The sequence below is a fragment of the Centruroides vittatus genome, unplaced genomic scaffold, assembly GCF_030686945.1.
Source record: "Centruroides vittatus isolate TY-2023 unplaced genomic scaffold, ASM3068694v2 scaffold_435, whole genome shotgun sequence".
NCBI classification, from domain to species: domain Eukaryota; kingdom Metazoa; phylum Arthropoda; class Arachnida; order Scorpiones; family Buthidae; genus Centruroides; species Centruroides vittatus.
The window spans coordinates 6952743-6977290 of NW_027122708.1; the positions used below are offsets into that span (position 1 = coordinate 6952743).

A 24548-nucleotide genomic window follows, 5' to 3' on the forward strand; every position below is an offset into this window, starting at 1 on the left:
AATATTTAAAATTAATGTTCAGAACAAAAGTTTTAGTAATTTATTCGCCATAATCCTATTTAAGCTTAAAGAGAAATGTAATAATTCTTAAATAAGATAAGATAACGACTGTTTTATCTAGTTTTATGGTCGTATACATCCCTTTTTAATAAAATTAGTTGATTTCCAACGCCGTGACTAGAAGAACAATACTGTGTTGAGATGAAAATACTGCTTTATGTTACGTTCTTATTGATTTTAATTCGCAGTTGTCGAGTTTGTTTTGGTCGTTCAGAAAGTAAGTAGAGTCGGAGTTAGTCGTGTCAGAACATACTAAAATAGTAATCTTATTATAGAAATTATTCATATTTTTAGCGAATGAGAGCTCGTGTTCTTGGCAAAAGCAAGTTGGATTAGTTACAACGCAACTGCCGAGTGAAAAAGGTGAGGAAAAAGTGATTATTATATTATATTTATATTATTAAATTATGTTCCCTATAGTACTTTATAGATATGCGGTAAATAATGGAAGATATTCTGTCAGTTACGTATTGGAAAAATTCGCATCATCAATACAGTTAGGTTTCAATTATTGGATAAAACACGGGAATGTAAGTGTAGTTATTGAAAGTGAGGAGTATCTGTTACACAATATTGAGCAGGAAAAATGGTCTTCGTATGATGAACAATTCAAAAATTTAACAGCATCCAGTCAGGTAGATATTTCTATTTAATTGTAATGACCGACTTTTAATATATAATAGTTCTATATTCTAAAAAAATAGTAAGTAAAGTAATTAAAAATATCTTTTAATAAGCCAGAAAATGAGATTTATATTAATTATCGCAGTATTATTTTGAAAGTTTTTCTTAACAAACCTGACTCGATTTCTTTCAGTCGAGTCACAAGCATCTCTCCACATGCCTTGATTTATGTCATTCATTTTTTTAATTTTCTAGCAAATTAACTTAATTTTTTATTTCTTTTAGTATATTAAAATAAGTTTATATTATTTAAATAATTCAATTAAAATTTTTAATTCGCATTCTTATTGCAGATTTTAATTATTGCACATTTAGATGATGAAGGTGTGTTCGCTTTGACGGAATTACAAAGTATGTAGGCATTTACTTTCTTATGAGTTTCGGTTTATTAAGACACGAAAACCAACAACTCTAACTCTTCTTCTTACATTCTTTTTTTTCAGTAAAAATCAACAGCAACGAAAATATAACCGAATGTAAGTTGATTTATTTCAATTAAAATTTTCTATAGAGCAATGCTTACATTATAGACTAAATTATGTATCATTAAATATATATATATATATATATATATATATATAAAATAGCATTAATATCACCTCAAAATGCTTTAAAATATTTTTAGTTTTATGTGCGAGCTTCAACGGTTGTAGTCTGTGGAAATATGAAGGCTTCCGGAGGAATATTTATCATCCTTATTTCGTTCTCGGTAATATCTTTCTGGTTGTAAAGAATATTTATGATAGTATTGTTAGGAGAAAAGTGGAAAACATTCAATTATTTTCTTTATCATTTAAGCTCTTTTTATCGCTTAAAACAATATAAAATGTTGTTAAAATATTTAAATTTTCACCGATTAAATTTAGGAAATGATACGAGAGTTGAAGCATTCACAAACACAAGAGGAAGACACGAAGTTCTAAATTTAAGAAACGAAAGAGAAAAAGAACAAGAATTAAATATTACTTATTATGTTAATGGACGTAGCGATAAGAAAGCTGAATTAGTTTTGTTTTATCAACTAGAAAATGGCAAAATTATTGAAATTTGGAAAGATGAAACTTTCGAACCCGTATGGAAAAATTTACTCATAAATACAGAGTCATATTTAAGGCCTTATCTCGATTATTCAGTAAATAAATAAATATATTATTATTATTATTCTTAATTGCTAATTACATGCTTAATTATAAAAATACTGCAATTACTGCAGTATTTTTTTAGAAATTTGGTTTATTTCTTTTAGATAATTATTCAAGCTAATACTGACGAAGACACGTTAATTGCTTTATCATCACTTCATTGTAATTACACAGACATATTTTAATTTTTGTTTTTAAATTCTGCATACTCAAATATTTTTTAAAATTAATAAATTCTCAATTTATAGGTAACACAAAAGAATATTTACCATCTATGAGTTACGGTATGAAATTTATTTTTTAATTTATTTCGCTTAAAAAATATACATTAAAAATGATATGTTAGAAATTTTTACAAGTTATTAATAGAAAATTAACTTCATTATTGATTTTCAGCATATAAAATTCAATCTGCTTTGAATTTTTCTAATGTCAATTGGATCCTGGAGACGGACTCGGGATGGCATCATCACGATTCAGATGGTAAACTGATGATATTCATCTGTAAAATATCGAACGGAATAATTTAAAAATGTATATAACCTTTTATACAGAAGGATGGTATCTATACTTAAGTAGCGAGGATAAACAAGCTGTGTTTAGAAGTTGGTGGATGGTGCCTAAAAAAGAAAATTTTGTGAGTTCGGATTGTTTCCTTATTCATGATAATTATTACTAATTCAATGTCTGACAAACAACAATTTTTAGGTCCGTATGAAATATAGGAAAAGAGGAAGAGGCGAAACGAAAATAGCAATTTATTTGAAGAAGGAAAATAACCAAAAACGCATATTGAAAAGACTGATTGTAGTTAATTCTGAATGGGAAATTTTGACTATCCCCTTTTCAATTGAAAAAGATTTTTACGTAAGTTGAATGCGCCCTATTTTAATACTAAAGATGATTTGTATCTAGATGAAAAGAATATATTGCGTGTTTCGCTTTGCATATTAAACAAATTAATTAAGTACTTTCATATTTAATAGGATTACTATCTGAAAATTATGAAAGAATATTTAATGATAGAGTATAACAAATTTCTTATTCTAGATACAAATATTAAATAAATTTTATTTAATAATCTTTCGGATGGAATGCATGTAAACATAAATTTTATAAAGTAATTAAAGAGCAGATAAGCATTAAAATTGCAGCTAGATTTTAATACTTTTGTTTATCTTGATCCAAGATCTCGATTAAAGGAACTGTGAATGGTGAAGATACTCAACTGCATCTTACTCAATTATCAGGTAATTTAATCGCTTCGATTTTTCTCTTTTAACCATTTTGTTGCAATTATTGAATAAGATTCTTGTAAACCAATAATTGCTGTACAGTACACGAGTTAAATAAATTGCTAATGATACTTTAATAATTTAACGGTCAAAAAACTTGCACATTATACAAAATCGTTAATTAACATATTATATAGATTAGAAGAAAACCATTCTAGTTTATAAAATGCTATTTTTACATTTGAATCTTTACTAATTCAATAAAATAATGAAATTTTATGCTAAATTTTGACACGTGATCAATGACGAAATATCGCGATACCTTTTTAAATATTCGATACAATTTTCATGCTTTTCACGGTTATTAACTAATATGCAACTAATCTTTCAAGTGTAAGGCTATAACGTGATGATTTATAGCATGTTATAAAATATATTCGTCCGAGATAAGAGGTGATCATAAAAGTTGAAAATATCTGCCCTATATTTAAAGAAACATGTATATAAGTTAGTCCTAAATAAACTGCCCCCTTAATAAAATACCTACATGATTTAAAGTGGAATATTGTGAAAGTTTACAATTTTATACGTCAGAGAAATGAAAATAAAATTTTCATATGCTGTATCTAAATTAAAACGTATTTATCTTTCGAAATTTAAATTGTTAGTAAAGTTTACGTTTCATTCGTTTAGTAAGTTTCATTATTTTAAATTAAATTACTTCATATAATTAAAAAGTTATAAATTAAAAATGACACAATCTAATTTAACAATTCTCTCTTGCTTCAATGCCATGGTAAGAAGCCAAATTTTACAAGTAAATTGCGAATCCTTTTTACAAACTTCAATGACAATAATGGTAAATATCAGTAGAAGACCTATCGTAAATGATATTTATATAATTTATTTCGGCGAATTAAAATGGAATATTTTTCCACAAGTCACAATTTTAATTCTATTTAAAAGAATTCAATGTCTTATTCAATTTTATCGCGCTTCTTTATTTATTTTTATATTAAGCCTCGTTTTCTTTTCTCATTTTCTCTTTATTCCACTGATCTGTATTAATGTTTGTATAAGAGAATTTAGAATCGATAGAAAATAAATATTTAGGCCATTAAATCGTATAAACGCCATTGAGATATGTTTAAAAAATGAGAATCCGATTGAGTATTTCGATCTACCATGAACATATGCCTACTTTAAAATGCACAATTTACAGTTATAACAGGGGAAAAAAATTTAAAAGAAGATTTAACATTACAAATAGACTGTTAACGCTCAAGCCTAACTAGGATATTACTGTATAATTGTTAATGTTTATAAGTCAAAATTTTATATTTGCCTATTTTCTATTAAAATTTTTATTGCACGTAAAGGAGTAAAGCTAAAAGCACATTATAAGCTAAATATATTAATAACTTTAAGAGCATTCATTTTTTTTATTTTTGTTTCTTAATCCTATCGAGTCAAGCGCCCTGCGAGGCTCGATGGTACTGTACTCAAATTGCATAAGATATAAAAATAAAACAAACTTAGATCTTAAAAAAACAAATTGATATAAATAATGAATAAAGTGATGAACAGTATATATTTATTTTTCACGTAATAGTAAACGATCCTTGCCATCTCGATCCCTGTCGAAACGGAAAATGCATCGTGAATAATGAAACGAACTTTGAATGCCAATGCGATTTTGGATATATCGGGGTAACGTGTGAATTAATTGATTGGTGTTCTATAAACTATCAAAATATCAGCGGTTATGACTTTTGTCGAGAAAGAAATGCGTCATGTAAGAATGTGATAGATGCGGACACCTTTACCTGCGCCTGTCATGAAAAATTACAATATTTTAACATAGATGAGGGTTGTATAGGTAGGCCTTGAGATTTATTAAATTATAAATCTTATTTATGATCGGCGCAAACGTAATAATATATTTTTTCTCTATAGATTTAGATCTATGCGAATTAAACGAATGTGGATCGCATGCAATATGTAAAAATAATTCGTGCTTCTGTAAAAAACATTACGAATCAGAAATAATAGAAAATAGGTTATTTTGTAAACGTAAGTAAGCCTAATTCAAATAATTTAATTGTTTATAAAATAATTAACTTGTAAACACAATGAACAATTAGTTTTAAATCCATTTATAAGTTTTAATATGAAACTTTAAACTACACTTCCTTCTGAATGAGAGAATTTAACTGATAGAAATTTGATAATTGATCAAGTTATGTTTATAAATATGAGAAAATTTAAGATATTAAATTAGTTTGCAAATATTAATAATATCTTAATTTAGCTTATTATAAATGATTTATAAAATTATATCATCATTTATAAACCTATGTAAATATTTTAACATTCAAGAATACAAGTGGATCGCAGTTCTACATTCTTAAATAAATTAAGAATATTTATATTCTTAAATAAATTATTATTATATATTAATATTCTTTTATGTTATATGCTCAAATAAATGAATGTTATAGTCCTAAGTTTACTAAAATGAGTTATCAACTAAAATCGGCCAAGAAAATACGCTAAATTAAAGACACTTTCATTTAGATTATTATGAAATTAGTTATTTTACGATATTCTCATTCAAAAATTATTATTCTAGCTATTAATTACTGCCTTAGAAAGGTTTGCGGTGAAGCAAAATGCCTCCCCGGAGACGAAGATCGACCAGAAGAGTACAAATGTTATTGCGATTCGGGTTTTGTTTATAGAAATAAAAAGTGTGAAAGTAAGTCGAAACAGAAATCTTAACTTTAACTAAAATAGATAATTGTAATCGCTATACAATAAATTACTTAATTTTAGATAATATGTGTAATTTTCCATCATTCAATCAATGCGAACAACAATGTTTAGTAATCAATGATCATTACCAATGTTCCTGTGGTAATGGGTTTGAATTAGTAAACAATTCAACATGTGGTGAGTACTGATAATGACGCATGAATATATTAATAGTTATTATATATTATATAGACTATACGGAATAAATGTTGCTACTAGCTATTTCAGACAGATGGATGCTGAACAACGATACTGAGTATGAAAACGGTATCTGTGTTATGAATCTTTCTACAAATATTACCTCTTGTATATGTAAAAATGGTTATGTTTATGAAGACGGAAAATGCATCGGTAGGTCGATTTTCAGCACATTTATAAAGTTTTCCGGTAGTGAGAATGATTATTTGGAAACTTTGAAGGATTGTTATTTTCCTTAAATGATTGTTTTTGCTCGGTGCAGATTACTGTTCCTTCAATAACGGTAGTGTAGCAAAGAATCTTTGCCCATCAGGGAAATGCGTTAAGGATGCGAAAAATATATACAAATGTTTATGCGAAGGAGAATACAAACTTTCCGAAGATGGGGTAACTTGCGCTTGTAAGTTTTAACTTATTAATAAATATTTTAAAATATACAAATACATAATATAATTTTATTAATTACAGTAAGAGATTGGTGCAAAGAAAATGAAGAGGGATATTTATACTGCAAAAAGAACAATGCGAAATGTGAAGTTAGAGACAAATCTTATAGATGTTTTTGCCAACCTGGCACCGAAGAAAACGAAAATGGAATTTGTACAAGTAGACCTATTTTGATAAAAATAAAGTATTTTATATTTATATCATAAATAATTTAATGAGAAGATACGTTTTTACAAATTTTTAGACATTACTCAAATAGGAAAATATATAACGAAATGTCTGGCACAAACAGCACACGTTGATTTAAATCTAGAAAATAGACCGATCTGTGTTTGTGGTCCCTATATGAGTTTCATCAATGGAAAGTGCTCCATATGTGAGGAAATATTTTTTGTTTTTTATTCATATAAAAATATATTTTCTTGAAGATTATTCAAATATTATAATTTATCTATTTTTAGCACCATTTACTTATTCTGGAATTCTTGCTGTCGCCAAAAAGTTCTTGAAAAAACATTTTTCTTTATCATATTTAGAGAATATAATTCATGAATCTGTAAGGTTTTCTTAATTTATATACATTTACTATTTATTCATTTATATAAAATGATGCATTTGAATCCAAAGATGATCCAGACTTTTGAGAAATCAGCAGTGAAAGTCGATTACCGTGCTTCGGCCATTTTGGAATGTTTAGAGTGAGAGGAAAAAAAAAATTAAAATTAAATTAAATTTTTTTGTATGTTAGATTTTTAATCTTTTTGTAATTTCTTATAGAGAAAAGGTGGATTTTATATGCAAAGTTAATTTATTTTTTAACGAAGAAGCGGAAAGGCAAATAAATTTGATAAAAAATAACGTGATATGTATAGATGATACTGAATATTGTATACTTCCACCACGACTGTTAATTAATAGATATAAACTGGAAACGAGTAAAATTTCCTTTATTTAGTTTAATACTGTGTAATTATAAGAATATTATTAATAATAATTTACAAAATGTTTATTTTTCAAGTTATTTTCAAGCCTATCGACTTCTGCAGAGACGTTTCTAATTATTATTGCTCGGAACAAACTTATTGTCGGAATAAGGTCATCCCCGAAGTAGGATTTACATGTAAATGCCAGACCGGTTATGAAGTATATAACATATATTATCCGGATAATTCGATGTCTGTTGCTGTTGAACAGTGTAAAGGTATGTGGCGCCATCTCTATTTTAAAAAAATATAATTCTGACCGATAAACAAATTTGGGTTTTATTACTAATTTAGACTTTGGAAAATAAATAATGTCAAAAACAAAAGACGATATAATTTTTTACAGAAAATTAAAATATAGAATAATATTTAATAACGGCGTATGGTGAAGGAAAATGTAATGAAACGTAATGCACGATTTTTATTTATTTCTTGTTTTGTTCGAATGATTGATTTATTAGTACTTATATAAAATGTTATTAAATGCTTACATAATAATTTTTATTAAATTCTGAAAATATTACAACTGGATTATTCATTCAGCTATAGCCTGTATATATATATACAGTATATACAGACTACAGACGAAATATATATATTGTATATATTATTTAGACATATAAGAAAAAGGTGATAGTGATTTAATCAATCAACCAAATTTATTTACACTGATTCTTACTTTATCTTGCAGAATATTGTAAAAAATGCGCTTTTCTAGTAAACTTTTTATAAATGACGAATCAGTAAAGGGCGAAAATACAACGAATCGGTTTATTCTTTTAAGTCATATTAATATATAAATAGATACAAAATTATGATTTGTTCGGATTTCTTAAACAAAGTTTAAAAATTCTTCTCCTAGGAAATATCTTCATGTTTTGTAATTGCTTTTATGCTATTATTTTTTTAATGGAAGAAATGTTCTCAGGTTCATTGTATTTTCAAAAACACTAATTTACTCTTATAGAAGACTTTTTTTTATAGAGGTGAATTAGTGTTTTTTGAATAATACTACAAATATGTTTATAATTCTCTTTAAAAAATTCATTTAAAGATAACTGCTTCATTCAAAATGTTCATTGTCTGCTAGTTCCAGAGTTTATATATGTCTATAAATAAATAACCGAAAAATAAATACAACTTTTCATAAAAGCATTTCTATAACCATGAGATAGCTAAATATAAATATGTTTTAATTTGTCTGTTACCTTAATCCTGATTCCTCTAAAATTAAAAATAAAATTTACTTATCAGTCTAATATTAAAAATCAGAGTGACAAAATCGAAAACTCATGTTTTAAAATATTACATTATTATCCATTGAGTCCATTATTAAGACTTCATTGTTTTGTAACCAATTTTCCCATAATTACAGAATTAAGATATGGAAAAATATCTTAATGTCACATAAAATTAATGGATAAATATATTTAAGCAAGTAAATTATTCCAAATTATGATAAAAAAGACTCAAAGTTAAAATTAGGTTGATTTACAGATACGCAGTGGTAATTCGGTATAACCCGGTCGTTGAGGTCCAAAAATTTCTACCTGTAATGTATTTTAAGGAAAAATACTTTCGGCCAGTGTTTATCAATCTATTCAGACAATCTTCTACTGTATATTTTGTTGTTACTTTTTTCTTTCGAGATGCCAAAGGACTAAGTTGTGTTTAAACAACGGCGAGTACACTACAGGCAAAATATAGCAATTTGAGCAATTGAGTTGAACTGTGTTGCTAACTGTCAATTTAAACTAATTAGCCTATAATAAGGCGAAACAAAAGCAGCGGAATCCGAAGAGGCTGGACGATAAATCGGGATCCACAGGCTAATCGCGTTGTATCGAAGCGCTTTATATCAAACCTCCAATGTATTTGCACGGTCAATGTTTTTATTCTTACTTTGCTAGTTATACTATTAAATCCACAATAAATCAAATAGGATATTTAACAATTGAATGATTGATTTTGATGACTTCAGGCACCTAATTTTGTTCAAAAGTTTCACTTTAAATTCGACAATTAAAAACTTATTTATGAATGATATATATGAACTAATATTTATGAAAAATTTTGCACAAATTCTATTTGTCTATATAAGAAATTATTAGTTCCATGAATTACTAGGAATATAAAATACCATAAATTACATAAATATGTATATCAAATTCAATCAAAACATCTATTTAATAAGTTAATCATACTTTTGTCATTGCGAAATTCGGTAGTGACGAACAGAATTACTGATATGTATTTCGGTTATTTATCAAATTAAAAATTATTTATTATTAATTCAAATTAATAGGTTTTTTAACTGTTTAAATTTTATATATTCCGAAAAACATAGAAGAATATAGAAATCTTTTGAATAATCAGAGAATTGCTGTTTTGTGATAATTATTCTTTTAGTTCGAAATATTCTATAAATAACGTAAGATACAGTATATATACAGTTAAATCTCCGAAAAAACGGACACATAACATAAAAATGGCCATTGTTTGGAAGCAACCATTATTGAATGATCGACTGTAGACCTATAATATATTTATGTAATGATTAATATTTATTTATTTTATATTATAATATATACATGTTTATAATTTTTAAATTTTATTCTAAAGATATAGACGAATGCAGCAATAGAAATCCATGCCCAAAAAACAGCAATTGTATAAATACTATGGGAAGTTATCAATGTCAATGTATAGAGGGATACAGAGTAAAACTTCAGCATGAACATGTGCACGAAGAATGTATTCGTAAGCAAACTTTTTCTATTTCCTATAAAATGCTGTATTTATTTTCAAATAAAAATATTTTTTATATAATATATTTCAGCTGTATGTGATCCTAATCCTTGTGAACACGGGCAATGTATAAAAATAGCCGGTGAATTTAAATGCAAGTAAGTTATAAATTTTAAAAGTAAAATGAAGAACATAATCGGTTATATTCTCTTTTATTATAAATATTTATCACAAATTAATATAATAACAAATTACATGTTTACAGATGTGATGCCGGATATACGGGAATTTTATGCGACGAGGAAGATACAAATTTTAAACGTATTTATTTTTCATGTTTTGAATATAAAAATACAAATTCTAAATATAATAAATTAACTTAGGCTATATATTTTTAAATTTTTTATATAGGTTTGAATAATAATTTAATTATAATCGTATCAACTCTCAGTGGTGCTCTAGTATTGACGTTTATAATTGCTTATGTGTTATGTACGAGGTAATTTCATAATAATTTTCTACTTTCAAGTGAATTTTGAATAACGATTTAAAATAAATAAGTAAATTAAACGTTACAATTACACTAAATGTATGATCTAAAGCTTAGAAGGAGCTCAAATGTTTGCACCTCTAACTCATTTGCAGCGTACTTTACGCTAATAAAAGTCTTTCTCTTATTTACTGCTATACTTAATTTTCATTTAAACTTACTCAATGTTGAATTTAAAACATTAAATTTTGTAGGGCAAAGAAGAAATTGGAGAAAAAGTCTGCTCAAATTATTCAAATGGTAATTTAGGTGTTACAAAATCAGAAACTATTGCGTTTTATTGATAAAGCTTATTTTGTTTCAGAGAGGAATATGCAATGAAGGATTTGCAGATTGAAATGTTAAATTCCAACATGTATCAACTTATATAGTTTATGTTGAAATTAAGAAGAGAAAATTTATAATGAACTTTTATGTAATTACGTGAAGACTATATGTAATATAATTATATTTTGAATATACTATTGATTCATAATTTAATTAATAAAATTTTATTAGGTACAATATTGATGATAACAATATAATACGAAGTTTCAACGGTTATTACGGTGAGAGGTAATCATATCGAATAGATTTCACCATGATGCTTGCTTCTGTGATGGATTTCTGTAATGGAAACCCATAATCTATAGCAATCATCCATACATATTTATTATTGAATTTCCAATAATATGTATATATTATATATTACTGGAAATTATAATATTTATATATTATTGGAAACTATAGCGATCTTCTATATATACATACGCTATGTATGGAAGATCGCTACAGATTTATTGCTAGAGGAACCTTTAAATAAGCAATAAGTACTAAAAATCTTAAAAAATTCCGACATAAAGCGTAAAATTTAAAACTATTTTAATCACGAATCGTATCTGCATGAAAAAATTTAGTCATTCTGTATTAAGTCGAACACTTCAATAAATCACCTCTATTAACTTTCGTTGAAATTTTTCGTTCAATATATTCAAATAGATAAATTATTATATAATTCTTATAATAAAATTAATGCTTTGTTTTGACGATAGATAGCATTTCAATCACATTGTTCAATTTTCATGGCGATAGGAGAGTTATCTATCAGGCAAGTTAAACATCATTGATGTGTCGTGAATACTCTATTAATGATAAAATGATATCATTCAGTTAACAGGGGTGGAACTGTTTCGATAATTCGGATAATGTGAATTAATCTACTTTGGTAAAGAATTTAATAAGGCCAATTAAAGGAAACAGATAATTGTTAAAATGAACTTTAATACAAGACTAGCATTATTAACATGTGAGTCTGTTTCTCGTATTAATATAACTATTATAAATTTGTTTATAGTTTTAATTATATAAATTAGTTAACTTAATTATCAATCGGGTAAATTTTCTGCATGGTTAACAATACTAGTTAATTAACATACTAGCAATTTAAGAGAATATCTGACATTGATTCAGTTGTGACTATAAATTATTTCGCAGTAGAGTTTTCAATATTTTGTAAATAATTTAATTAAAGTTTCACCAGAATTAATTGACTGAATAATAGGTACTGTACTGTACTGTACGAAACTCCGAGAACACAACTAAAAACGGAATATTGCTATTAAAGTTATATACACTTAAATATCATCAGAAGTATTATCAATACATATTTTTTCATTCAGAAATAAAATAAATGATATAAAAAGGTTTTCTTTACCATAATTTACACACAGGTAATTGTTAGATGATTATTTTAAATCACGCAATAAAGTAAACTTTTAAAGAAACGGGTATTTTGCTTCTTTTCATTAGATAATAAATAAAACAAAACAGATGTATTGAATCTCAAAGCACAGCTGAAAAATATTTTGGAAAGTATTTTATCACTAAATTTTAATTTCTATAAGGATTGACTCGAAGAAAACGCGACACATGGGCAATCTACCAAGAGAGAGATGCTTCCCGGGAAGAACGCACCTTTCCCTTTATATTAGGAGTCTAATTCTATTAAGTGCTAACACGTAAAGAAAACTCGGAAAACTTTACACGGCTAGTCCGTTGGTCGGGCGCAAACACACGACCAACCACCAGTTTTCGGCGGTTTAATTCATTTGACCACCGGTAGGAATTTTTATAAAAATTAATACTAAATTTTATATATCAATTTTAATTTTATAATTTTTAGAAAGTAATTTTATAACTCTTATAAAGTTGCAATTACATGATTATATTAACTAAATTTAAGCGCTATAAAGCTCTGATTGATTGACATAATTTTAGCACGAGTAGCTCATGCTAATACTACGAGCTACTGTTGATAATCGAATCACTAATCGAACACTATTTCTCGATTTACTATTCTTTAACTATTTAACTATTTAATATAGGCCTATATATATATAGCCTATGTATTAATTCTAATTATTAACAAATGACAGTTAGAAAGCAGCTGCTGACTAATGAATCTGACAAGTGAGAAAGATATAGGCCTACAGTAGTTAAAAGTTATTCATTAATATCAAAGATAAAGAAAAGTACGAAACGCTATTTTCGACATGTTGTGTTTATTCTAAAATTATTATTATAAAAATTGTTTTGTAATTATCTCAATATCCAAAATTTATATTTTTTATGGAATTTTCAGCACATTAACACGTTAGACCAACCTAAGACAAAATCGAATATAGGCCTAATATGTTTTACGAAATATTTTATCTTTGGTTCTTTTTTCAAAAGTATTATTTTTGGACAAGTGATAAATTTTCTTAAGTAGTTTTTCAGAAAAATCGAGATAACTTAATCATAAAATAAAACAATATGATTCAATTTGTGATTTATGACAATTATCAGTAAAAGATTATTGTTACTGGTAACAATTGTAATTTTTGTTTATCTCACCTTGAGTTTGTTGAGTCTTATTTTTTTATTTAATTAATGTGGGCTATATGATTGTTATACAATAGCTATGTATTTCCCAGAATATGAATAGGGCCTACGTGCTGGATTTTAAAAATGTATCACTCCACCGATCTAGTTAAGCAACAAAGCTTACAAAGCATGGGATTATATACAACCACCAAAGCCGAATTATCGGGCTAGAGTCGACTATAACAAATAAATAATTAATAAGACAATTTGGCACTAGAGCTTGGCGTTAGGCGCCATCTCTTACTAAATTTAATTAAATTATAATTACTGTATTAAATTTAGTAAGAGATAGCGCCTAACGCCAAGCTCTAGTGCTAAATTGTCTTATTAATTATTTATTTGTTATAGTCGACGCTAGCCCGATAATTCGGCTTTGGTGGTTGTATAGCTTTGTAACGGGTTAGTTGATTTATTTACATGGGATTATAACTATAATTATATTGTATTGACTTACAATTGTACGAACTTTAAAATAATATATTATTTACGTACTATTTAGTATTAGACTAACAGTATTTAATTTAAATACTATTTATAAAGACATAATAAATTAAATTTTTAATCATTTGGCAATATTAATTCAATAAAGGATTATCAAAATCTAGACAGGACTCAGTTCGGATTTCGCAAAGATCCAGGAACTAGAGAAGCAATATGTTGTACGAACATTCTTCTACAAAAGAACTACATCTACTAACAGGATACATATTTCTGTTTCGTTGATTTTAAACAGGCTTTTGACAGAGTTAATCATACAAAATTACTACAGATACTTCAAAAACAAGGTTTGCGTATAGTAAAAATACCTTTACTGGAACCAAACGGCTGTAATTGTAAATTATGAGACATCACTGAACGAAGTAGAGATAAAACGAGGAGTACGATAAGGGTGTATTTTATTACCTCTACTCTTCAATGTATATTCAGACCATATTTTCAAGAAAGCAATAAAATTAATGGAGTTATAATAAACAATATAAAATATGTTGATACGGTACTTATGACAAACACTCTAGATGACTTACAGGAGGTATTTAATTCAGTTTGTGAGACTGGTAGGGAGTTTGGAATCAAAATGAATATTGGAGAAACAAAATACATGATAATCAGCAAGGGATTAAATAACAACATCCAAGAACTAATTGATGGGATAGAACTTGAAAAGGTGGATGCATACAAAAACCTAGGAACAATAATAAGAGAAGACTTAGATTAAAACAAAGAAATTAAAATACGCATCGAAATGACAAGGAAGACGTTTACAAAAATGAAAGATCTTTGCGATAATGACCTTACTTTAAACATTAGGCAAAAAAACTGTACGATATTTTGTTTGGCCAGTTTTATTATATGGGGTAGAAGCAGGGACCCTGAAGGCTAAAATGGTAAAAGAAAAAAGTTAGAATCTAAGCCTTTAATTCTTTTTTTAAAGATATTTAATATAAATATACTTGATTTATAAATTTACTTTAATATACGTAAAATATTATTACAATGAAAGGGTTTTACACACACATAAAACTATTTATGACTTATATATTCCTAAAATGCATTTCGGCCCCTGTTAATGGCCCTCTTTAGTTAGGTGAACAACATTCATAAAATATAAAGCAAAAATTATCTTATAGAATTTATTACAAGACTCACACTTACAAAAACGTTAAAATTATAAATTATTAACAATCAAAATGTTAAAACCGTACACTTAGCATGTATGTGATAACCCTTTCATTATAATAATAGTCTATGTAAGTGTAATAAAGTATATTTGTATTAAACAATTAGAAGCGTTTGAAATGTGGATTTCGAGGATGCTAAAAATAAGTTGGACCAACCGTATTACAAATAAGATAGAATTCCAGAAAGCAGACTCACAGAGAATTGTTAAGCTATATAAAATCTCGTAAAATATCATATTTTGGACATGAAATCAGAGGAAGCAGGTATAAATTATTACAGTTTACCTAATTATGATGTTCTGTAATAATTTATACCTCTGAGGAAAAGGCAACGTGGAAGATCAAGGATGTTATGGATTGATAAAATTTGTGAATGGACGGGAATACTAGTAGATGAAGCAAGGAGGAGAGTTCTCTAGTGTTATAACAAGACAACGTTCAGGAAACTGGCCATGCTACAAAGAAGAAAATGATTAAATATTGGCTTCTAATTCTGTTCAATTGTATTCAGAATCATCGTTGTGATGTATCAGTCATATTAATGATTAATGAAACCACAACGACGATGTTTTCAGAAGAAAAGTCCAATTTCAAAAATGCTTCCTGTTTTTTTCTCAACATACTTGACAAACGAAGCCAACATTATATTTATTCCCTAAATAGCATTTATATCCTCTTCAAAAGAGTTTGTCACCATCCAGCTTGAAAGTTTATTGTTTTTCAATAAACTATCAGCAAATTCAATCGGATTAAGTTCTGCGTGATATGGCGTGGTATAAGATGATATAATATTGCTACTTTAGCCATATTATCGATACGATAACTCAAATAATTCAGCTTCTCTATTTTTACCTTCAACATTTCCTATTTCAATTGTTCTGGCTGCCACGACATTCTTTTCTCGTGTTACGAGATTTGTCCTTTCGCCACGAATTTGAAGGCAGATTCTTATACAGTAGCAAACGCTCTGATACTTGCACTGTTCATAACAATAGCATAACCATGTGGGATGAGTTTTATTGTATCGAACCATTCTTCGAAGCAGAAACCGTTCATTTTCTGATGATAATTACGACTGTTATTTGATACAAAAAGTAGGAGAGATCCATCTACAAATCCATTTTTGTTACCTTCACATATACAGTTTAAACACGATCACTTGGATTTTCGATCCAGTTAACAACCCACAAAGAAATATACTTTGATTTCACAGTACGATTTCAACGATCAAACACAAATCAAATTTTCTTTAATACAATGATGCTGACTTACTTATAGACTGTATTCAGCGATAAACTTGTCAACACATGGCGAAGCTAAAGAAATTACAGTATTAGTACTTCCGATTTCTAACTTCCTATTGTTGCTAATCGATGTTGTTGCAAATGTGAGTATACCTAGAAATATTGTTTATGATATTTTGAGATAATGAGTGCAAATTTACAATCAAACATAAACGTGGAACAGTATATTGCCTAGTAGATCTATACTGTGTTAATTTCATAAAGCAACCATCCAATAATTCCAACAATCCATAGTGGGTACTATCATTGCTTCCTCACAGAATCAAGAGAAAATAGAACGCTACAATCGTTATGACAGACGAAATCCAGATAATTCTTTTAAAAATATTAAAAAACAAAAGATAACTGAACCATCTTCTAATTAATTCACAGAGGAAAGAAGCACTGAAGAACCAGCATTTGCAAAATAATTCTGCTAAAACTTCATTTTATATTAATACCATATTAGAAGAAAATATAAAATTTAAAAAAGCTAGTTACATCCGAACAACAGGGAATCTTAAAAAATGTTTAATGTTCGAACAGAATATTACAACTAATATCTATCAAGATCAGTACCTTTTACATTTTTGTAGTGAATTATCAAATAAGGAAGTGTTTATAAAGGAAGTGTTTCATAAAGCAACCATCCAATAATTCCAACAATCCATAGTGGGTACCATCATTGCTTCCTCACAGAATCAAGAGAAAATACAAACTATTACAGTTTGTTAATACAACCGGGATAATTACAGGCAAATTTCAACCGAGGAAATATCAGTTTACCTTAATGAAAAGTGAAAGGGATTTTTTAATAAAGATCTAAGTTTCCGATTTAAAATCAGTGAACTACAGTTACAAGGATATTTTAAGGCTGGCTTAATTTACTATTATACCATTTAATTGTTTATATTGTACTAAAGAATACAATTAAAAACAACTTGCTAGATATTTTCAGTGACCCAATGTTTGAAAATGTTAGATGCATCATTGACTAATCAAACTTTTATATGCTATAAAAGCTTCTTTTATGTAGGTATACGTAGATTGAGTAAGATAAATTCCAAATGTCTCAAAATCAATGTGTGGTCCAATTTTTAATTGTTTAAAAATGTTATTTCTGACGTTTTCGTCTAACGGATCTGGAAATTCCAAATCTTTATATTTGTTTTTCTTGATACCTTAAATGTGTTTCAATATCTAACGAATAGTTCGGCCGAACTATATCATATTGAAAAATATCCTTGAAATTACCCTTTCCAAGGATATTTTTCAAACGCGATTTTTACTTTCTTTCCTATGTATGCATAACAAGGAGAGAATTGGAATCGTGCCAATTTTTATCCTTTGAATTTTTTGCAAATCTCATTGCGGTTTTTTTTTTATATTCGAGTCCAAAGCCAAACACGAAATGACTGTTATCAATAAATAATCAACGATAAATAATGTGAGTACAATTGTCGTCCTTCGTGGGTCAGAGCCAAGAATCCATAAACTTATTTCAAACAAGCAGCAACAAACTTCACAGTAATTTGTTATAATTAAACGAGTTAATTTCATATTTGTACAGAACTCAGGAATTGAAGTTTAAATTCAATAATAAATTTTCCAAGGTATACAAACAAAAAGTTTGAGTCCTTTTTTCTATTTTCTTCCTTTATTCCAATCCGGATTTTTGACTTCATGTCGCTAGCTGCAAAGTGGTTCCTGATTGGAATAAAGGAAGAAAATAGAAAAAAGGACTCAAACTTTTTGTTTGTATACCTTGGAAAATTTATTATTGAATTTAGAGTTAATTTCATATTAATGTTACAGTCAAAACCCGTTTTTAGTTAGAACGCGTTTTAACTAGTTGAAACTAGATTATACTGGATGTCTTTGTTAAAACCCGTTTTGTCTAGTTAAAACTAGTTTTAACTAGTTTTAACTAGACATGTTTTAACTAGACAGTTTTATGTCAAGTTCATTTTTGACATAAATTCAAGTTAAAACTAAAATTTACTGCTAAATTCATTTTTGACTAGCAGCAAATTCTAATTTTAACTAGACAAAACGGGTTTTAACAAAGACATCCAGTATAAACTAGTTTCAACTAGTTAAAACGCGTCCTAACTAAAAACTGGTTTTGACTGCAACATATAGAGTGATTCGGGGTAAGATGGTAAGCAGGGAAGATGCCTACTTTTTGATATTTTCAAACGGTGACGTCAGATATTGTCATGTGTTTGTATGATGAATCGTTGGGCCAATATTGAGTGCGGAAAGCTGTAGTTGGCTACCGTTACCTCATTTTCTACATCTGAGAAGAATAAAAGCAAGATAAGAATGAAGTTTTTGTTGTGAAATGTTTCTAGAATCATTTTAAAACGAAAAGTTAAAATAGAATTTATTAAAAATTGCGTAAAACAATTAATGTGTGATGTAGTTAAGGTTTTAAAGTTTCCATTGTGAGCTACCGCCGATCCCGATCAGACATGCTAGAAGACGTGACTCCACTAGACATCTTTCCCCCACAAATGGGAAAGATGCCACATTTTTCTTGGGGTAAATCTTTTGATAATTGAATTCCAATATGCCTATTTTTAATAAATTTTTGTTTTCTCGTTTTAATTGCAGGATATGCATAGAAATTATGTAAGGACTTCTCAAAAAGGTTTTTGGACTGAAAAGCTATAGAGCACGTTAGAACGGGCGGAAACTTAACAATACTTATACTGCGCTGTTATACTTACTATGAAGTACTTTGTACTACATATGCAATAAATAAAATTTGGTTAAGATATTTGAAAATTAATTTCATGCAATTATATTTGGTATCTTACCCTAATGGCATTTGGCATCTCACCCGGATACTTGGGGTGAGATGCCTAAAATGCCAGACAGTAAAAAAGTCGTCATTGCAAGCACAATATACAATTATTTGTCATATACTCCAAAGTTTTATTTGAAAAACATGTTCAAAAATATGATATTTTCGTTAAAGGCCTACAAAACCCAAATTATCGTTATAATTTCCTTCATAAGCAAAATGTTAGGCACCTTCCCCCGAATCACTATACATAACTTTATTTATTTCCCCCAAACATATTTATGTAGCTAAAATTAGTTTTAACTAATGTTAAAAGTTAAAACTAGTTTTATCTAAAATAAAAACGTACAGTACAGCAGTAAATTAACTAGACAAAACGATTTTTAACAAAGACATCCAGCATAAACTAGTTTCAACTAGTTAAAACGCGTTCTAACTAAAAACGGGTTTTGACTGTAACATTAATAAAGTAAAATGAAACTTTGGTGATCATTAGTCTATAGATGTTTGTATTGTTTAAAAAAAATTCATGACAGTGGTCCGCGGGATTCAAAATTGTGAGTTTAGTGGTCTGCCAGGTCAGAAAGGTTGGCGACCGCTGATCTATTCGTTTAATATCTTAAAATGGGATAATGATTAAGAAACGAAATTTAGCATAGTGATAGCTTCTATATAAGAGAGATTGATGCTATTAAATTTTAGTGATTAAAGGTCAAGAGGATGGGGAGATAGAGGGGGGAGTCACTTGTCATATCTCGGGAGGAATCGGACTTAATGACGATTTTATTCGTTAATTGCTTTTACATTTTTTAAAACGAAACATTTCTACCTCAACATTAAGCGTTTTACCATTTTGTAATAATTAATAATATAAAAAGATTTTTATGATGAAATCTCATAACAGTGGCATCACACATAATTTTGTTCATTATAATTAAAAATGTAAACGTTATTCAGCTGCAACTTGAAAAAATTTGTTATAAATTCCCACTGTCGTCCGTCCGTCCGTCTGTCTTTCCTTAATCTCGAGAGGAAGATGAGACCAGATATGGGCCAGAAGGCCCCGATTAACTGTATAAGAACTTCTGATGCAAACCGGAAGTCATACTATTTCAATTCAAAATTTTTCCCGAAAGGTGTTAGATAGATGACCGGCACGATTTTATTGTTAAAGGAAAAGTATGATATACAGGGGCAAGCCACTACTAATCTGAGGTGGAGAGCATATATTTTATGATAAATAAATTAAAATATGATTAAAAATTGCTGTCCGGCATTGTGACGATGTTACAATAAACAATCGCTCGTTTTTCAAACAAAATCTAATAGCCGGGAAAGTTACGCAACTCGTTGCCCCTGATTTTTTGTTTATAATATCTAATTTTTTGGCTGAGATAAGCCGTTGCTGAGATAAGCCAATTTTTGTACCGTTGTAAAAAATTGCCAAGGATGAAAAATTTCAGCTATACGACGAAATTAACATCAAAAATATCTTATGATGTATAAATGTTTTTCCCGAAATCCTACCGAAGCCGGTAATTTACGTTAAACGTTGGGTTTTGATAAGTCGTGGTTTCTGTAGGCAGCACTTTTCATCATTGTTCTGTATTTAACAAATAAAAGTAAAGATGCAAATTTACATCTACAATAAACATATAATTCTCGGTGCATTTTATTTAGGTTACAAGTAGTGTGTCGCGTCAGATAAATGAAAGAAGTTTAAAAAACATTATCTTTATTAACTGTAAAATTTATTTCCTATTGTTAATTTTAAAGCTTTTCTAATGCACGTAGAGGTGAGTAACACTTGCACAAAGCTTTCGAGTTAATCAAAAACAAGCCTGGCCAACCCAAATTGTTTCGCGGACCACTTTGATCACGCGTAACATTATGGTGGGCCACAATTTAGGCAAACATGCTTTAAAAAAGTAAAACAAATACAAAATGAATAAGATTTTACTGTTATACCAAGAGTTCGTACTCATACTTGCGCATTATAACAATGACACATGCAAATTTTCATTTATTTAATTGTTTTGGTATACACATAACGGGAAACAAAAGTTTTAACACATATATAATATCGCTTAGCGGGCCACACAATTTAACGTGACGGGCCTCATGCGGCCCGCGGCTGGCCAGGCCTGATCAAAAACTTCAATAAATAAATAAAAAGCAGAAATGCTTCGTCGAATTACAACTTTAAGCAACGAACTTACTGTTTCTCACACGCTCGAGATGGCGACTTCCGTCCTGGGCGCACATATACTGGCTTCACTTGATTTCAGGGCTGCCACTCCTTTATTATAGCTTCATGGTCTACAACAGAGAAGGCAAATCTATGGCAAGTGTGCCCAAAGTGACACGTCAGAAAAACCATCTGGCACGTAACGTTTCACGAGATTTCGGTTTATCATCATTCTTTTCCAATCATCCTTTCTGTTTATTATCCGATCATGCTTTTTTCAACCATCTTTACATCTACTCTAATTAAAGCATATTCGTTTCATTTTTTGAATATCGTTATTCGAAGTCTAATACTTCGGCGCACACAAACATTTAAAAATTCTGGTTTGTTGTTTTTTTCTTTTTAAGATCTATTTTATGCAGTTAGCGGCAAAAAATCAATTAATTATTTAATCCTTACTTATTGTTATTGACTGGTTCTTGAAAACTGCGACGTTAAGCGAAAACGACGTAAGTTATAACGAAACTAATTTCTTTGTAGGTTAATTGATAAAATTCAGTTAATATTATTCTAATTGGATAGTGTTTGCAACCTGCAGCATTTATTTTACACCTCATAGAATCAATTTTACTGTTTATAAAGAAAATTCAACAACGATAATTGTAATTGATTACAGATGTGTTTGTATGTTTTCTCAATAACTTTATAACAAAACGAGGTTAATTGGGAGTTGCTATATTCGTTAAAAATTTAAACTTACTTGTATAAGATGTCATCACTGAATGCACTTACTGTACAGTACAGTACGCCATTTTCTAGCAATAACAAAATTTTTATCTAATTACAGATCTGTGAGCAATGCCGGATAGGTTAATATTAACGTATTTTAAGACCTTAAAAAATAAATAATCTTACAGATTTAGCGAATGTTTTCAATCAGAAAAAAATTCAAAATTAAAATTTTTGATTGACAAATTGATATTTGTCACACAGCAGTAGCAGTAGCACAAAGGGGATGAAGATCCAGGACTACTCATAGGTATTGCCTGGGTGTGAAAGGGGGATAGGAAAGATGAGAAGAGTTGAGGAAGGCGGAAGGTGAAGAAAAAGTAAGATAGGATAGATGGTGAAGTAGGAAGACTCATCAGCGCCTGCATCGCATTTATTAATTAACACCTCCAGGTCCTTGTTCCACCAAGGCGCCCCCTTCTTTTTGCTAGCAGTACTAGTGGTTGTCTTGTGGTAAGCTTGGAGAATGGAGTTAGGTGTCCACTAATTTATTGATGTCCACTTTATAAGGGTTAGCCTTCAACCAGATGTCCCTGAACACATCTTGGAACTGATGCCAATCTGTGTGGTATTTAGCCTCAGTGTTAGTGTTGCTAGTCCGGATATTCTGGAGATTCCACCGGATATACCGGTGATCACTGGCAGTAATTAATGGTGTCAGAAGTTTCACAGAAGGTAATTAAATGGTGGGAAAAAGAATTGGCGAGACAAACGTCTACCCAACTTCTGCCTCTATCAGTGAAATAAGTTGGAAGGTTACTGGTGTTCCTAGAAGTAAGAAAGTTTTTGGCCATAAATTCTTCTACAAGGTGTCTTCTGGGGTCACCAAACGGACTGTGCCAAATTGTAGATTTGGCGTTTAAATCACCCCAATAAGCCATGGGTGATGACCAATAGAGTTGTTTATATTGTCAAGATCATTGATAAGGTTCTCGAGCTGATCATTAGGAGAGCAGTAGGCAGAGGAGAGGTACAAGACGCCATTATCGAAAGTTAGCAGGATGGTAGTAACCCTCTCAGTACTGCAAGTAGGGCAAAACTGAGTGTTAAGATTCTTGTTACGTACCAAAATACCGGTAGTAATACGGGTTGTATAGTCTTTTGGAGGATACTTCCTCCATTTCCCGAACCGGACAATACTGTTGTTCACCAGGTACGGTTCTTGGATTAACAGTATATCGGAATTCCAATCTTCCGCAGTTTTCAGCAATAAAGAAGAAGCAGCTTTGCATCTCTGCAGATCTATCTGAGTTATGTTGACAAGAAAACTTTAATTTGAAATAATTTTTGTAAATGAATTCATAAATACAACACATTTCTGTAGCAGAAAAGTCTATTAATTCAGTTGATAACAAACTTATTTATTGCTTTAACATATAGAAATAGATAATATTATATTTAATCAAAAGTTTAATCATTTTCCAGCATTATTTTTATTAGTTGAGTCAAAACTTAATTTAAAAAACGAGGAAGATTGGAAATGCTTGGATAAGATTTGTGTCCACATCCACAACTCTACATCAACTTGGTATAAAGCGAAAGATTTTTGTGAAAAAAATTCAGCTGTACTTGCCACTATCAGTTCACGTAAAGAAGACGACGAGATAAAAAATGTAAGTATATATTTATAATAATATTTTCAATAGTTTATTATAAAACTTGTAATTCCGTAAAATAAAAATAATACCATTTTCAAGAGAGTAAATACCAATGTTACACTATTTATCAATGCTTTTACATGCTCATTTCCTTTAGAAGTAAAGAATATTTTAATTTTCAAGTTGACTTTTGAATTTAAATTGCTAAAAGGTGATCGGTGAAGGAAAGTACTGGATAGGTTTGAATTCATTAAATCCCGACGTAAATTTTATCTGGTTAGATAAAACTGATAGGAGATTTCATAATTTAAAAGAAGATCCGGAAAATATTGATGCTACAGAAAAAAAGTGTATATACATTGATAAAAAAAGTAAGTTTACTCAGATTTTAATATAAAATATATACTGTATAAATATACAAACATAACAGTATTTTA

General features: G+C 28.8%; 1 protein-coding gene and 1 long non-coding RNA gene across 3 annotated transcripts; both read left to right on the forward strand.

Annotated features, from left to right (window-relative positions):
* Nucleotides 1-43: 43 nt before the first annotated feature.
* On the forward strand, nucleotides 44-11776 carry LOC136989124 (fibrillin-2-like). Of its 2 annotated transcripts, none has more exons than XM_067287224.1 (31): nucleotides 44-277; nucleotides 355-423; nucleotides 481-695; nucleotides 1038-1095; nucleotides 1188-1220; nucleotides 1370-1453; nucleotides 1611-1876; nucleotides 1991-2048; nucleotides 2135-2170; nucleotides 2283-2369; nucleotides 2441-2523; nucleotides 2595-2753; nucleotides 3076-3136; nucleotides 4734-5000; nucleotides 5078-5194; nucleotides 5754-5879; nucleotides 5957-6073; nucleotides 6155-6286; nucleotides 6396-6533; nucleotides 6602-6739; nucleotides 6825-6956; nucleotides 7042-7136; nucleotides 7208-7278; nucleotides 7358-7515; nucleotides 7599-7781; nucleotides 10186-10323; nucleotides 10403-10469; nucleotides 10577-10632; nucleotides 10723-10810; nucleotides 11056-11110; nucleotides 11166-11776. In XM_067287224.1, the coding sequence occupies exons 1-30, from the start codon at nucleotides 202-204 to the stop codon at nucleotides 11108-11110; spliced, it is 3363 nt and encodes a 1120-aa protein (XP_067143325.1). In that variant the 5' UTR covers nucleotides 44-201; the 3' UTR covers nucleotides 11166-11776. The 2 variants fall into 2 exon arrangements, with proteins under 2 accessions (XP_067143325.1, XP_067143324.1); XM_067287223.1 differs by having other exon boundaries at nucleotides 11056-11101.
* A 110-nt stretch (nucleotides 11777-11886) lies between these two features.
* Nucleotides 11887-24438, forward strand: LOC136989018 (uncharacterized). Its single transcript, XR_010882849.1, has 3 exons — nucleotides 11887-12146; nucleotides 23939-24126; nucleotides 24323-24438. It is a non-coding gene; the product is annotated as an uncharacterized lncRNA (long non-coding RNA).
* Nucleotides 24439-24548: the final 110 nt, after the last annotated feature.

Bases quoted from the DNA above. Each gene is read 5' to 3' on its own strand.
- LOC136989124 (XM_067287223.1), top strand. From the start codon at position 202: ATGAAAATACTGCTTTATGTTACGTTCTTATTGATTTTAATTCGCAGT. The intron at 1,877-1,990 runs GTAAATAAATAA...TATTTCTTTTAG, and splicing joins GGCCTTATCTCGATTATTCA to ATAATTATTCAAGCTAATAC. The intron at 10,470-10,576 runs GTAAGTTATAAA...ACATGTTTACAG, and splicing joins GCCGGTGAATTTAAATGCAA to ATGTGATGCCGGATATACGG.